At 32.0% G+C, this 17,062-nt stretch overlaps 1 protein-coding gene across 1 annotated transcript; it reads right to left on the bottom strand.

The window, feature by feature from the left end:
• Positions 1–1,440: 1,440 nt before the first annotated feature.
• Positions 1,441–3,543, bottom strand: LOC115887789. Its single transcript, XM_030907286.1, has one exon. It carries the CDS (start codon positions 3,541–3,543, stop codon positions 1,441–1,443), a length of 2,103 nt encoding a protein of 700 aa, XP_030763146.1.
• Between the last annotated feature and the right edge of the window lie 13,519 nt (positions 3,544–17,062).

Here is a 17,062-nt window from a genome sequence, read left to right as displayed (position 1 = left end):
TTTAAATAATTGAAACAAAACATTAAATATTAGAAATTCAAATATATTATATGTAAATGTGATTTTTTTTGGTCCCGGCCAAGGCAAAATTTTCACCGGGACAAACTTTCTGATTCCTGGTTAATCCCGATCAAACCGGGACGGTTGGGAACCCTAATATTAACCAACCAAACCAAACCAAACCAACCCAAGTTGTTTCTACATGTTTCAAAATTACGTATTTTTTACATTTAAGTCACCAAAGTTTTGTTCGTTTGCTAATAAAGTGTTTTTGTGCTTATTAACCGTTTTATTTAAAAAAAGTACTTTAAAAGTAATTTGAAATTCCTGATCGCTTTTTCCCTAGTGACATAGGATATGATCGGTTTTACCCTGGGGTACTGGGCAAAACCGATATTCCGCAAGTTTTAATTTTAATTTTTGTCATCCTTATTTTTCACTATTTTGTTGTTAACGTTTTTAACACTTGTATATAACATGTTAATTTATTCACATTTGAAATCCCGATCAGATTGAAGTAAGTTTAAACATTTTATAATAGGTCAATATAAGGTGATCGGCGCTGCCCGAGTCTCCCCTATTTGAAATACTTCTAATACTAAGATACAAAATACGTATCTTAATCTAATATACCTATAAAATTCTCGTGTCACAGTTTTAGTTATAATACTCCTCCGAAACGGCTTATGATTGGGGCTCGTAAAACCAAAATATTTCTGGCTTGTAGGACCAAAATGTATCTTGGCGGAGAACCAAAATCTGGATGATTCTGGTAGTCGGACTGTCGAAGGACCAGTTGAAATAACATTCAACAACGATAACTTTTACACACTTATATTGTAGACAAATAACACAAGTGAAACTTATTAATTATACTTAAAATAACAACGTTTAAAATTTCTCGTAACAATATTATAAAAGCCAAAGAAAAAACTGTCGATATGCGGATGGCGTCTTTCGACGCGTCGTGCGTACTCTGGACGCGTAAAGCGTACTCTGGACGCCTGAAGCGGACTCTCTCTAGAACCACGTTCCAGTCTCTTAAATAATGTCTCACAAAAATAGCCATAGGCGTACAATACAATTTTCATGTTCTTAAATCTAACATTCATAACAGTGGACGACACTGCCCTAAACTTACATTGTTTAGATAGACAGACGTCTGCGACAGCTATATAGTTTTACGATCAAAATTCCCAGTGGTAATAGTTAAGTTAAAGTTATAATTTTACGAATATAAAGTAGGGTCGTTTATCATCTTAAAGGTAAAGTACCTTAATAAGGTTTTTATAATGGGAAATTTCTTCAACTTTCTTAACAGAGTAGAGTAACTTTAAACTATAAACAATTATTATAATCTAACAAAAAATGTCTTAGCTAGCCTGAACATGCCGGCCCCCTTGAAAAGGTCCGAGCTTTTCAACACAAATCAAGGATAAATCAGTGATCTAGTTTATCTTCGTCTGGCAAGGGTAGAACACACACTTTCTTGATTGAACGTCTGGTAACGTGACCGTTTGGTAATCGCACTGACACTACTCGCACAATGTTGTCTTGACCTCTATGTAGTTCGGTAATGCGTGCCATGGGCCATCTAAGCGGAGATATGTCATCTTCAACCAAAACCACAAGGGATCCAATTTTCACTTTCTGGTCTTCGTCGGTTTTCCATTTGTTTCTTGTTTGCAAAGTCGCCAGATATTCTCTGGACCATCTTCTCCAAAACTGAGTATACAGCACTTGTATTCGTTGATAACGAGTGAGACGGTTCATTCTTTCTTCAGAAATCGTTTGTTCGGGCATACTTCTTAGAGAATCGCCAATAATGAAATGCGCTGGGGTTAATGGAGTAAAATCTAGGATATCATTGGACAAGGGCGTTAAAGGACGCGAATTTAAACACGCTTCGATAGATACAAGAACAGTGTAAGTCTCCTCATACGTTAAAGAAGCGTCACCAATTGTACGTTTTAAATGATATTTTATTGACTTAACCGCGCTCTCCCACAAACCACCCATATGTGGAGATTTCGCGGGAATGAAATTCCATTTTATAGAATCCCGAGCCAAAAAATTGTCCACCTCTAAATTATGTTGTTTGTTATTAATCAACTTATAAAGTTCCAAAAATTGATTATTTGCACCAACAAAGTTCAATCCGTTATCGCTAAAAATTTGACTTGATTTACCTCGTCGTGAAAAGAACCGCTTTAAAGCATTGATAAAACTGTTTGTACTTAAATCAAAAACTAATTCGATATGTATTGCGCGCGTGGAAAGACATACAAAAACAGCTATATATGTTTTAATTAACTTAGACTTTCTTAAGGTACTTTCTTTGACATAAATCGGACCTGCGTAGTCCACAGAACAAATTGAAAATACTCTGCTAGGGTTTACACGTGCTTTCGGCAATTCCCCCATTAGAAATTCACAAGGTTTAGGTTGTACTTTGTAACAGATAAGGCAAAATTTCATGATTCGTTTTATCGCATTTTTTCCGTTAACAGGCCAATATTTTAAACGTAGAATTGATAGTAAAGTCTGAATTCCAGCATGGAAGTTTCTAATATGTGAATCTAAAATTATTAAGTCCATTAACTTGTGTTTGCAGGGTAATATTATCGGGTGTTGCTGATCGTAACTGACATTTGCGTTTGATAATCTACCGCCGACTCGTAATATGCCTTTAGAATCTAAGAACGGGTGTAAGCTTAGTATTTTACTATTTTTATGTACGTTTCTACTATTTTTCGATTCAAGTAATGATATTTCCTCCGTAAAACATTCGCGCTGTGCTAGTCGTATTAACATTTCCTGTGTTTCGTTAAGTTCCTGTATGCTAAGATTTTCTGATGATATAGGGACTTTCAATAAACAACGATTTTTTAATCTACGCACGTATCCAAAAACACGTACTAATTTCCAAAAAGATGTATATTTTTCGAAAATTGTAAACACCGTTATATCATTGTTGTCAAATTTAGTTTGCTCAGTAACGTTTAAGCTTAATGTGTTCTTTTTTAATTCGGGTAAAATTTCTAAATCAAAGTTACTTTGTATATCACTGTCTAAATTTTTCAACCTTAAAAATTGAGGTCCGAAAAACCACATATTGTTTTCAGAAAGTTCCTTTGGATTAACACCACGCGATATGATGTCTGCCGCATTATCTTTACTTTTTACGTGTCTCCAATCGTGAATGTTTGAAATTTCAATAATATTTGCTACCCTGTTGGCAACAAAGGTTTTTAAATTACATGGTTCGGTTTTTAGCCATGCTAGAACAATTGTCGAATCCGTAAAATATATTGTTCTAGATATTTCGATATCCAAAGTATTTTTTATCTTATAAACTAACTCTGCTAACAAATGAGCTGCTAAAAGTTCAAGTCGTGGTAGTGTTTGTTTTTTAAGCGGAGCAACACGTGATTTTGCCGTTAAAAGTTTAATTTCTTTTTCACCGTTTTTTATTGAAGCTAAATAGATACAAGCACCATATGCTATTTCGCTACTATCACTAAACCCATACATCTCCACCATTTCTACGTTAATTGTCAAAACGTGACGATCGATTCTTACGTTATTAAGATGCTTGATTTCTGATAAAAATTGTAACCAACGTTCTTTTAGATCATTCGGTATATCTTGGTCCCAATCTAGTTTAAGGTGCCACAATTTTTGTATTATTAATTTGCTTTAATTATGGCTGGACTAATCAATCCAAGCGGATCGTAAATACCAGAAATTATAGATAACACAGATCGTTTTGTTACCTTTTCTTCGCTCTTTGTGATCTTTATTGAATATTTTAAAACATCTTCGTTAGGGCTCCACGCAATACCTAAAGTTTTTAACTCCTTGTCGTCGTGAAATAATACTAACTTGTCGTCATATTTCTCACTTGTACTTAAAATATAATTTAATACTTTTTCGCTATTCGACGACCATTTTCGTAATTCGAATTTCGCGCTCGATAAAATATCTACTAGCTCGTGATAAATTTCCATAGCTTCTTGTTCTGTATCTATACTAATCAACAAGTCGTCAATGTAAAAGGAATTATTAATTATTGATGCAGTACGTGGAAACTTAAGTATATTCATTTCTGACAGCTCTTTTAAACATCTTGTGGCTTGGTATGGAGCGCTTGCGGTTCCGTAGGTTACGGTTTTTAAATCGAAAACTTTAATTTTTTCTTTCGGATCGTCTCTCCATAAAATTTTTTGAAAACTTTGTTTGCTTTTGTCAATTAAAATACATCGGTACATTTGTTTAACATCTGCACTTAAGACAAATTTTCTTAACCGCAACCGAATTAAAATGCTGTATAGATCGTCTTGAACAGTCGGGCCTACTATCATAAGATCATTCAGGGATACGCCTGATTCACTTTTCGCACTCGCGTCGAATACAACCCTACACCGTGTAGTAATTGAGTCTTTTATTACCGCACTGTGAGGTAAAAAGAACGATTCCTTTTCTATTGATTTGTCATCTTCTAAATAACAATTAAATTGCATGTGATCTAAATCTTCGTATTCGTGTTTGAAATTTGTATAAAGATCTTTAAAATTTCCATTTTTCTTAAAACGAGTTTCCAAATTATAAAACCGTTTTAATGCACATTTCTTCGAATTGCCTAACTGATAATTTAAATTTTGTCTAAATGGATATTTAACTATAAATTGACCCACTGAATTTCGCCTTGTTGTCATCTTAAAGTATTCTTCGCAGTATTTTTCGTCTTTCGACAAATGCTTTTTATTTTCTAACTCTTCAATCTGCCAAAATTTCATTAAAGATTTATCAAGATCTTGGTTCGTTAATTCCGAGACAAAATTACAGATCGGTTTGTCGTTAACTATATGATTTTCTGTAACATTTTTGTTATTTAAATCCGTTTCAATTCGGTCAGTATTCCGGTCTACGATGCACATAGTATGCCTAACGTTTTCTTCTCCAAAATTCACCTGTTCATTTCTTTGAGATGCAGGGTTGGCTGGGCCATCGGTTTGCTGTCGTACCTGCGATCCGTTATTGCTTGGACTATGTGGTACATTGTTGGCGCTTCTATTATTTTTTACGTGCGTGTTAATTATTGCTCTTCGATTTTCATAACGCTTCCTTAATAGTTCTATGGCAACCGAGTAATTACTTGCCGTGACGTCTAGCGATTCTATTAATTTTAAGGCATCTCCCTTACATGATAACCTCAAATATATAAATTTGTCTACATCCGATAGATCCGTGTGATTATTAACAATCGAGTCGAAAGTGTCAATAAAACTAAACCAGCTCTCGTAATTGCCAAAAAATGTAGGCAGACCTAAATGTGGTAACCTCGCAACTGCAGAGCCTTGCGTTCCTTGTTGCGTGCGAGATGAATTGAAATTTACTTTATTTTCGATTATCTCTTGCTGAGATTTGTTAAAACATGATATTATCTTTTTTGCCAACGATATTTCCGAATAAAATAACGTTTCCAAATGTAAGCCTTGATCATCTTCATCTGGTACTAAGTACTCTAGACGGGTTTGAATTCGATTAAATTTACTCATATCCTCTTCCACGATTTTTAACCTGCTTTCAATTTGAAATACATCAACGTCTAGAATATTTTCGATATCTTCCTGAATTTTTAAAAACTGAGAAAAACGAGATAAATGAGCTGAAATTACCTTACGTGCGTGTATAAGTTCTGATTTTTCATCATCGTTTGAATTAGAGTTACTGTTAGTTTTCGACGATTTGTTTCGTGGCATTTTGACTTACGATTCGTATAAAATGGCTTTTCAATATTGATTCGAGAACGAGAACTTATTCTAGCGAGTATATACGTGCGAGATAACGATTAAATCAATAAATATAATGCGAGACGAGAATCAACTTATTATTCGTGAAGTTCGAGAAATTCGTGACGTTCGAGAAATTCGAGAAAATACGTATTTTTTAAACCAAAACGTGCATTGATTAACGAGAAACGATTGAAAAACGATGCTATAACAATTGTACGAGGATTAAATTTCTTTCGAGAATAAATCGTTACGTGTAGTATACTATTTAAACTAATAATATACGAGATATTTCAATACAAGATATTACGAGACGTGATTACGAGAAATAAACAACAAGAAAATATATTTTTACGTGAAATATGTCTATTTGACATCTAGAAATACGAGATATATATGCTACAATTTTACGCTGAACTAACAAATACGAGATTATGAAAAATAAGGAAGGAGTAGGTAAAAGGAAATAAGGATATAGCGCTAATCAAAAACGATCTCACCAAATCATCTTCTTCAATCTTCAAACTGCTTCGATATCTTCATAACATCAATTTTCCATAGGTTTTTCTGATTCCTTGATCCGGGCGAAGTGACCAAAATGGTTGGGGCTCGTAAAACCAAAATGTTTCTGGCTTGTAGGACCAAAATGTATCTTGGCGGAGAACCAAAATCTGGATGATTCTGGTAGTCGGACTGTCGAAGGACCAGTTGAAATAACATTCAACAACGATAACTTTTACACACTTATATTGTAGACAAATAACACAAGTGAAACTTATTAATTATACTTAAAATAACAACGTTTAAAATTTCTCGTAACAATATTATAAAAGCCAAAGAAAAATTGTCGATATGCGGATGGCGTCTTTCGACGCGTCGTGCGTACTCTGGACGCGTAAAGCGTACTCTCGACGCCTGAAGCGGACTCTCTCTAGAACCACGTTCCAGTCTCTTAAATAATGTCTCACAAAAATAGCCATAGGCGTACAATACAATTTTCATGTTCTTAAATCTAACATTCATAACAGTGGACGACACTGCCCTAAACTTACATTGTTTAGATAGACAGACGTCTGCGACAGCTATATAGTTTTACGATCAAAATTCCCAGTGGTAATAGTTAAGTTAAAGTTATAATTTTACGAATATAAAGTAGGGTCGTTTATCATCTTAAAGGTAAAGTACCTTAATAAGGTTTTTATAATGGGAAATTTCTTCAACTTTCTTAACAGAGTAGAGTAACTTTAAACTATAAACAATTATTATAATCTAACAAAAAATGTCTTAGCTAGCCTGAACAGCTTATATTCAGTAGGTCTGAGAATAGGTTGTTATTATTTTTTTTCAACAACCTCAACCTGTATATAACTACTAGTAGAGGTATGGGCAAAGATTGAACGAGTCGTTCATTTGAAAGAGAGAAATGAATCATGAGATTCGATTCATTGCTTGCAATACGATTCGTTCAATTGAATTGTGGCCAGCACGGATCTATAAGATTTGAATGATGAACCGTAAAAAAGAATTGTGAGAATTGAATCGAATCACAATGCGATCGTGGGTTCAAAGAGTTGAGAGAATTGATTCATTGCTTACAATAGGGTTCGTTCAATTGAATCGTGGCCAGCACGGATCCATAAGATTTGAACGCTGAGCCGTAAAAAAGAATCGGATCACAATGCGATCGCTCGTTTCTACCGGCTCCGGCGGTGATATGGCATAAATGCAGGCACCAATATTTAGACTTGAACAAAAGCCCTAAACAAACATCATAGGCCTAAAATGCAAACGATAAGAAAGTTAATTATAGGAAAAAAAACTTGTTTATACTGTGCTTAATTTTCACGTTAATATTTTTGTTAAAATATAACGACTATTAAATGTCGAACTAAAAGACGAAATCGTGTTTTTCTGCAACCCCAAATAAATATTGTTGGCTTCTGCTGATAAAAAAAACGGCGTCAGCGATGGTTATAAATGAAGAACGCTGTCATTTTATATGTAAAATTATATGGGAAATGTTCATTTTCAAGCCAACTGGACGTCATTTTTTTTTCGATTATGCGATATTATATACTAATGATTATGATTATTAAATATGGAATTAAAATATGGCTCTAAAAATATTAAATTGATATTAAAAAGTCTTTAATAAATAGTATATATAAATTGGATTGATAATTTAATATTATTGGTAAAATAATCAATCCAATTACGCCAGTGTCAGAAAGTGTTCAAAAACAAATGAAAGAACTGTATATTTCTTTTTCTGGTCCCTTAAGTAATTGTCCTACCAAATTATCGCCGGTAGTGCTAGTTACGATTCTTGTCTTTATAAAACGTAAATTGTGCATGTGGTTCGTTCAAATGAATGAATCGTAGGAGTCTATTCAATATGAGAAATTGAATCGTTTGATTCGATTCACTAAAAAGAATCGTAATGCCCATCACTAACTACTAGGTAGTTTTCAAAATAGACTTACTTTTATCAAATTATAGGAAAACTTCTTCAGCAGTACACGTTATATTATACGATGTTCGTTAATACAACTTTTTTGACAACCTATAGCATTTTTATGTTTACATCTGGTTTGAATATCTTGGGTTAGAGACCTGCACGGGCCGGTTTTTTGTAGCCCGACCCGGCCCGGCCCGAGAAGAGAAGTAGGTTTTGTAAGCCCGGCCCGGTTTGTGGAAAGTTAAAACTTAAACTAGTCCGGCCCGGCCCGAACCATTAAAATTAAAAATGATCAAAATAAAATTACAAAAATCCTTTCAATTACAATTATTCCAAGTAGTTCTTTGTCGATTCCAGACAATCTATCAATTTCACAAAAAACATAGTCTAAAAACACCTATTATAAAACAGGGTGTCTCAAAAACATGTACAGAAGCAAAGTTGTGTTTATTTAAAGTGCGGAACCGGCCCGGCCCGAGGCCCGACCTCTATTGACAGTGCGAAACCGGCCCGGCCCGTGGCCCGTATTCGGGCCGGGCCTGGCCTGAGGCCCGTTCGGGCTACCCGGCCCGTGCAGATCTCTATCTTGGGTACCTTTATTTTATACAGTAACGTTTGTCTATATTATTGCTCTGAGGTTTTATTTATCTAATGAAAAGGATAAACAAGTTGATATATCTATGGAGAAATATTTTTATTATAAGTCTTCAGAATTTTCAATGAGCAAATTACAGAGTAACATTACATTATATAACGTCACATTATGACTAATAAAACAATTTATGTAATGCCTCCCCATAACTATTAAAACTTTCAAGAGTTAAAAACACAGGAATTACAGCACATAAAAGCGAATGTAGGAACAATGAAAGAAAAGTAAATGGTCCGACCGGGAGTCCGACAACATCAAAAAGATTTTTTAATAGTTCGCCTTTTATTTGTTTGTTTCTTCGCGAACTTTGCGATTTCAGGTGCGCCGTTCTCCAACTTTTCCAAAAAGTATTGTTTTAAAGTTTTAAAAACAGATAAGCCGAGATGTTGGAGAGGAAGGAAGTTTACGTCGGTTACGAGAAAAACTCAACTAGCATTAAATTTGCCTTGAAATCGTATTTCCGTACTTGTTGGTTTAACTTAAGTTTTAACATTTAAAATAAAATTAAATAGCAAAGAGTTTAACTGGCAATTAATTATTAAGTAACAACAAGACAACAATGACACTTTGGCGACATCAGGAAGCAATCTTCGAATTCTAAACTTATGTGCAATATACACGTGCATATATACACGTATCGTTTCTGATAAGTAGCGTTTCTGTTCCAGCAACCGGACTGTGGATTCGCTTACTGTATACAGGGTGATTTATGAAGAAATGTCAATACTTCAGGTACGTTTTCAGGACCAATAAATAACATAAAAGTCGATATAAATAAGTGTCATTAAGCTTGTCATTAAGTGTTAAAAAGCCTTCATTTTCCAGACATAGGGTTTAACATTTTCTTTTTGCTTTTTTAATAAAATCTATGATGTAAATTAAAAAAATGCTTGTAAATGTAAATATTTGAGTGAAAAGAGCAAGATATAAACGATTAACACTCTCTATCTCAATATTCGAAAATATTCGGAAATATTCGAAAATATTTGAAAATATTCGAAACTATTTGAAAATATTATAAAACATTAGAAAATATTAGAAAATATTAGGAAATATTAGGAAATACTACAAAATATTAGAAAATATTAGAGATGTTAGAAAATATTAGCAAATATTAGAAAATATTAGCAAATATTAGAAAATATTAGCAAATATTAGAAAATATTAGAAAATATTAGAAAATGTTAGAAATTATTAGAAACTATTAGAAAATAGTAGAAAATATTAGAAAATATTAGAAAATGTTAGAAAATATTAGAAAATATTAGAAAATATTAGAAAATATTAGAAAATAGAAAATATTAGAAAATATTTAAAACTATTAGAAAATCTTAGAAAATATTAGAAAATTAATTCCAAAAAATTCTTCTAATAATAATGAAACTATTCAAAAGCAAATTTAATTTTTCATTTTAAATAAGTTGCGTTGGTGGTGAACACACAAAAATGAAAAAAAAATTAAATTTTAAAATTGTTTTTAATAAATTAACTCACTAAATTTGGTGTGGATCCAGTGCCCAGAACCAGAGATCTATTACCATTCTACCAGCCTCCCCTGACTTAAATAGATTTGCTCTATTTTTCATTTGTTACTGAAACTGAAGTTGTCTTATTACTTTTGTTAGTTATAATTTATTTTCTTTGTATCTATCTGATTATATTCCATGCCAAACTGCTGTTGTATTTTTTACAAAAAAAAAATAAATTATATATTACCCATTTGTATAATAAAATAATTTATGCAAGACTATATATCTGCTGTTGTGTATATCTGCTCAAAGATTGAAATATTATAAAACAGAGGAATTACTGCCCTTAAAAGTAAATCTGGAGACAATAGAATAAAATAAACGGTCCCACAAAGTAAAAAATAATTTTTAATGTCTCAAGCCTTATCTGCTTTTTCTTTGCAAACTTTACCACTTTACGTGTCCCCTCTAGCACATCAAAAGGTCAATATTTGCAACTTTAAAAATACTAAACTATAGCTCCATGATTTCTTTTTGGTTTAACTTTATTTTGACTTAAAAAAGCAACTATAACCGAAAATAACAATGTAAACAGATTATTTTTAAACGATTTCAAGGTTTTCTTGATATTTTTATTCTCTCTTATTTCTTATTTTACAGTTTGTTCAAAGCCGTAAAGCCGACTTGGTTCGTCCCGTGATGAACTAAGCTTTATTTGTTTTGAGGTTAAAATGGCTGAAAAAATATTATTGCTAGGTATATTTTTCAAAAAATTCTTCTCTTCGTTCAATTCCTTTTCATCGAGTTTTATAAAAAGAAAATCTGTAATAGAGGAAGGTTTGTGTAACTACAAAGAAATTACTTTTTCTTTACTAAAAAATCAATTCCTCGATTTCTCATAAGCTTCTAAAGCTTCCCGTTTCGATCAGCTAATATTCTAAAAATGATATATAACTGTAACAATATTGTAACTTTAGCTAGCAATTTATTTAAACTATTTTATTACAATACAAATAATTATTTTATTTTGTAGATTTTGCAGAGTGCAAGTGGCGAAATACCCATAGGACTTTTTTGAAGTTGTTGAACAGGTTTCCATAGAAATTAACTAAAAAAACTGACTTGGTTTTACATGGGAGAGAACTGCTTTTCGAGACATTTTAGACCGTCATTTTTATAAATTTTATGTTTTTGATGGGATTTTTTTTTTCTGTTTGTTCCTGTAGTCTATCTTTTATAATTCAAATTTTCTTTATCCAAAAGGCTTCAGTAATTACAAGTTAGAAAAGAATGGAACGGTCATGCTTCTAGATAGCATACTTATTCATTATGTAGTAATTTCCATCCACACAAAGAATTTTATATTTTTATACTGGAGCCTTTTATTTCAAAGAGTCTTGATGTCATTTGCATTTGTTATGAGTAGTTAGGCTAAGAGTAGGCGTTTATTGTAACTTGATTATACTCTGTTGTAGAGTTATATAAATGTGTATATATTTTTATTTTTATTTAATCTACTACAAGGCTAAAGATTTTTATATGACAATGAAATGGAGAGGCTTTTAATCTAATTAATTAATGTTAAATAAATAATCCATATGAAATATAACAACAATCTTAGTGTTTTATTGGTAGTATACATTCTATACATCTATAGTCTGTCCAAATAGAGAACCCATGACAATGACAGTTGTGTTTGTCATTCTAAATCACAGGTCAATTGAAATTTCTTTCAGTTATTCGATTTCGTCTCTCCAATTATTTCCTGCGTTTATTTCAGCTGTTCTTGTATAACTTAGTTTTGGATTTACTATGAATACTATAACATAAGACATACTTCTATGAATACTATAGAACACACTTCTTCAATGTAAACATAGCTTCAAAGTTAGAAAATGTGTAAACAAGGTCCTCGAAAAGAAAAGAAAGTCTTACTAACTTTCCCCCAATTCTTCGACCATCCACTAGGAACGTAAAGTTACCCCAGAAGTTCTACTTCCTAAATTGAATTATATTTGAACATATATACAGGAGAGAATTCGCTGTATCTCTAGAGAAACTTTTATTATTGCACTAGAAATGCAAGCCTCTCCAGCAAGTTGTTTAAATATCATTGTTATTATAGCTAATTTGAATAAGGTTTCGTCTTAACAATTCTGTAATCATTTTCTGTGTAATATACAGGGTGAACCATGTGTGTAATATCGTAACCACCGTAATAACAAGGCCGAACAGCTGTGACGTAAAAATCTTGTGACGTCACCAACTGGAGGCCCAACTTTATTTAGCAGCGTTGATAATTACCCGATAAAAGTTCAAATTGTGGATCGTTTTTCACTCACCAGATATATTTCGAACTTTTAAAATGTTTTTTTCCGAGTTTTTAAAAATATTTTAGTATATAAAAATAGTTTTAATAGAATACGGAAAAAATCATACCAGTCAATAAATCTTTATCTCTCACTTTTTATCAATCAAATTTAATAAAGGAATATTTTAAGTTCACAATAATATAAAAGGAAAGTATACTTTGGTTTATCATATATACAGATAAAAAATCCTGCTTTTTTTAATTATTAAATACATACATTTAGATCTGAAATTAGAAATCTATTTATATTGCCAAAATACTACAGTCCAGGTAAATGAACTAAAAACACCATTTGAAAAATGTATTATAAATGAAATTAATAGTTTATTTCTTGATTCACTTGTTTTACAAAGCTAATAGTAATCAGGGTTCGGAAGTAGTTAATTAAGACGTAATTTACCTGATTAAGTACGTGTAGTTCTTCTTCAAAAACTACCTTTTTCCCGTTCATTAACTACATAAAAACTACTTTAATAAACTACATATTAATATTACGAAAAAAATATCCTGTAGGTTAATTTTGATAGAAATAATGTAATGCATATTGCTTTTTATTTAAGTAAAGAATTATTTATACATTCATAAAAAAACAGAATATAATGTAGGTACACAATATATTAAAATTATTAAAAAATATGAAAACTCAAAACATTTTAATATCTATAAGTCACCTAGTTAGTAATCTTTGTCAAGACTTTGTAGAAAGTACAATATGATCAAAAAAAAAACGGCGTCAGCGATGGCTAAGAAATAAAGATCGCTGTCATTTTATATGTAAAATTATATGGGGAATGTCATCGATCATCATTTCCAAGCCAACTAGACGCCGTTTTTTTGTTTCGATCATATGGTATTTTTCAACCTGATTTATAATATGGTCATCAGTTTAATAATTTTCCGTTTTAGGAGGGGTCTAAATAATAAGATGTGAATATTATATTTAAAGCTATATTTCTTCTGTTTTCTCAAATATGTTTATATGTATTTTCTAAAGCTTTCACTTATCTTTTACCTCACCTCAAACCTTTCATATTTGAAAGTTACATAAACTACACCCTCCACATCGATTTACTACATGTAATATAGTTTATGTAGTTTTTAAGAGTAACATGTAGTTTTCCGAACCCTGATAATAATACTGATCAAAGTATCAGTCATGCTTGTTATTTTCTAAATTCTTTAAAATGCAATGAAAATAAAAAAAAACATTTCTAACTTTTATCTGTGTTCAATATTAAAGTTATTAACTTGAGTTGAGAAACAGGTTGAGCTTGAAGTAATAAAATATTGTTTTAATGAGTAAAATACGAGGTATATTTTACTAGAGAACTTGCAAACTGATCCTCTTGAAAGTAGCTTTGGAAAATATAGACAGTTAGCTGGGAGTTAGTACAGTATTTGTGTGGAAATAAAAGAAACTTAGACACACTTACAGCATAAATAAATACAATGACGATGGGTAATGTGAGATGGGATATCAATCGCATGTTTTTAAAATTTCATGTTTAATTATTATTTATTAAAAATTCGGTGCAATTAAAGTTTATATCCATTATATACGTATAAAGTGTATCAAATGCAATAAAAGTTTAGGCCTCCAGTTGATGACGTCACGAATAAGCTGTTCGGCCTTGTTATTACGGTGGTTACGGTAATATACAGGAAGGAACTCAGTTATATTAGAATGCCACTTTATCTAGAGAAGAAAACATTCGACCAACATGTACTACCAGTCATGACCTATGCATGCGAAACATGGACACGTAAAACGAGCATTATAAGGAAACTGCAAGTCGTACAATGCTCAATGGAACGAAATATGCTGGAAATAACCAAGAAAGACCCTAAAAGAATACAGTGGAAACGACAAAGGGCCCAGGTAATAGATGTCATCCACAGAATCCAATCCCTCAAGTGGCAATGGGCAGGACACCTGGCAAGAAGGACGGACAACAGATGTACAAAAAAAAATACAGCGTGATACCCATGAGGAATTAAGAGACCTAGAAGAAGACCAAACCTGAGGTGGAACCATAATATTAGACAATTGGCAGGCATAAGTATGCGGGCCATAGCCAACAATAGACAACAATGGGCCCAACTACAAAGAGGGTATCTAAATTATGGAGGGAGGTCTAAATTTAATCTTCTCTGTGCTAATACCTATGTTGTCACATTTTCAAAATATTATGTAAATATAAAAATAAATGTGAAAATAATTAAACATATTTTTTTTTCGTAAAAAAACCTCAAAGACGTATTCCTGGAATGGACTTCTAAAAATATGTGCAGTTATTTAAGACTCATCCTATGTCTTGTACAAGTGTTACGTTAAATCTAATTTAATATACAAAATAATAATGCATAGTATTTGAAAACCGCAGCTTCTCCATATAAATCGATTATTCAAATTTGAATCGCAAAGTTAAAACAACAGAGCTTTATTGTGCCGAATTCCTCCTTTTGGAAAAGGCGTTGTTATGCCAGCCAGCAGCGCTGCAAAGCCCTATACAAGTCAATACTTAATCATATCAAGCTCTCTCAAAAAGAGAGGGAAAAAAGAGAAGAGCTTACAATGCGTTCTCGATATTTAGATTAGAGCAGCCAAAAGCGAATTTTTTGCTAGACCGACTTCAAAGGTCCTTTATGGACGGTAATTCTGACGGTTTTCGAAAATACCGTCTATGGTTTTGGAATAAAGTGAGCTAATATTTGCAAATACGCTTTTTGGTGGGTTTAAAAAATCATGGCTTAAAATCGTTACTAGAAATTTAAAAGTTTAATGTACAGTATGTCCCCGGATTGTCTTTACAAGTGGAAAAGCTTTTTTATTATTGACATTCTTAAAAAACGCAAATGCTGCTTATTCTAAAATGGTTAATCCCGTTTATACTTTTTCAAATTTCCATACCGTTTTAGAGAAAATTAAAAAAAACATGAAAATAATTTATAATTTTTCCTAAAAATCAAAACTCATATTTCATATAATTTATTTTTTATTTTTTGAGACTATTATTGATAGAATTTAAATTAATGTCATATTCTTTGCTGTTCTAACATATTTAAAAAGTACAAAATTTATTAACTTCAATGCTACGGAGAGGGTGATAATAGTTATCGGAAACTGTGATACTTTAACAACAGCAAAAATATGACGTTAATCACAATTAATAATAACCATCCATCAAAAAATGAAATCGAAGTTATGTCACTATAGAAAGCCATTTGAATTTTAGGAGTTGTGAAAAGATAATTTAACTCTATTTGCCTGTTTTTTTTTAAACGATATGGTAATTTGGAAAAGTATAAAAGTTATTCACCATTTTAGAACCATTAAAAATCTTTATAAGGAATGTATTTTTCTCATAATGTCAATAATATAAAAGTTTTTCCTCTCGTAAAGACAATCCGGAGACATACTGTATATTATTTCAAATTCAGTAGCCTGAATTATGTAACTTAGAAAACGCTAAGCGCTTTTAGATGCTCAGCCTATATGACGTTAATTTTCGCATAACGCGCACTTAACTACCGATTTGGGTATTCTCATCTGACGCGCTTAGCGTCTTTACTGATTGCGCTAAGCGATTCCAAAAACTGCTACCTTAATGGATCGTTTTGCTTGTCGCACTGGCAGTGAAAATAGAAAAAAAAATCCAATTTTTTGTGTTCTCTTGCTATTTAGTGAAAACCAATTCTTTTTCTATAAATTTCTCAATAAAGGGAGGGGAGGCAATTGGTAATTTACGACTTGATAGCTATAACTATCGTTCAAATCATGGAAAACGCTGAGAAGCGTCTTTAACATTTCCCTCGTATAATAAGAATAATGACATATCCATAGAAAAATAGGTTGACGTAACACAACAATAGGTTATGAAATTCACGTAACATTGACATTTTTCATTGTTTTACCCACATTTGTCTATTAGTTATCTGAGAAGTTGCGATGCAGCCAATATGTGCTCAACGCGTATCCAGAAAACTATCCGCACGGCAACGAGATTACCAAAATCACCTGCTTGGCGTTCCGCTAATCGAATACTTTCGCTTACCGCTTTGAAAGCGTAACGTTTTTATGTCGAAGTTCGAGACTGATATTGACACATGATACAGATTTTGAAATACTTTATAGTTATTTTTTATACAAGACGATAAAATGGTATTGAAATCGTGGGTGAGTTAAGTTCGGGAGACGATAATGCAATTTTATCGTCGTGTATAAAACAATATTTCTTTCCATAGCGAGTTACGTTTTAAAAAATATTCAGAAATTATTATTTCAAGGAATTTATTACGAGTAGAAAAAATATTGTG

This window comes from Sitophilus oryzae, unplaced genomic scaffold (assembly GCF_002938485.1).
Source record: "Sitophilus oryzae breed Bouriz unplaced genomic scaffold, Soryzae_2.0 scaffold_637_pilon_pilon, whole genome shotgun sequence".
NCBI lineage: Eukaryota > Metazoa > Arthropoda > Insecta > Coleoptera > Curculionidae > Sitophilus > Sitophilus oryzae.
This window is presented reverse-complemented; position numbering and strand designations above follow the sequence as displayed.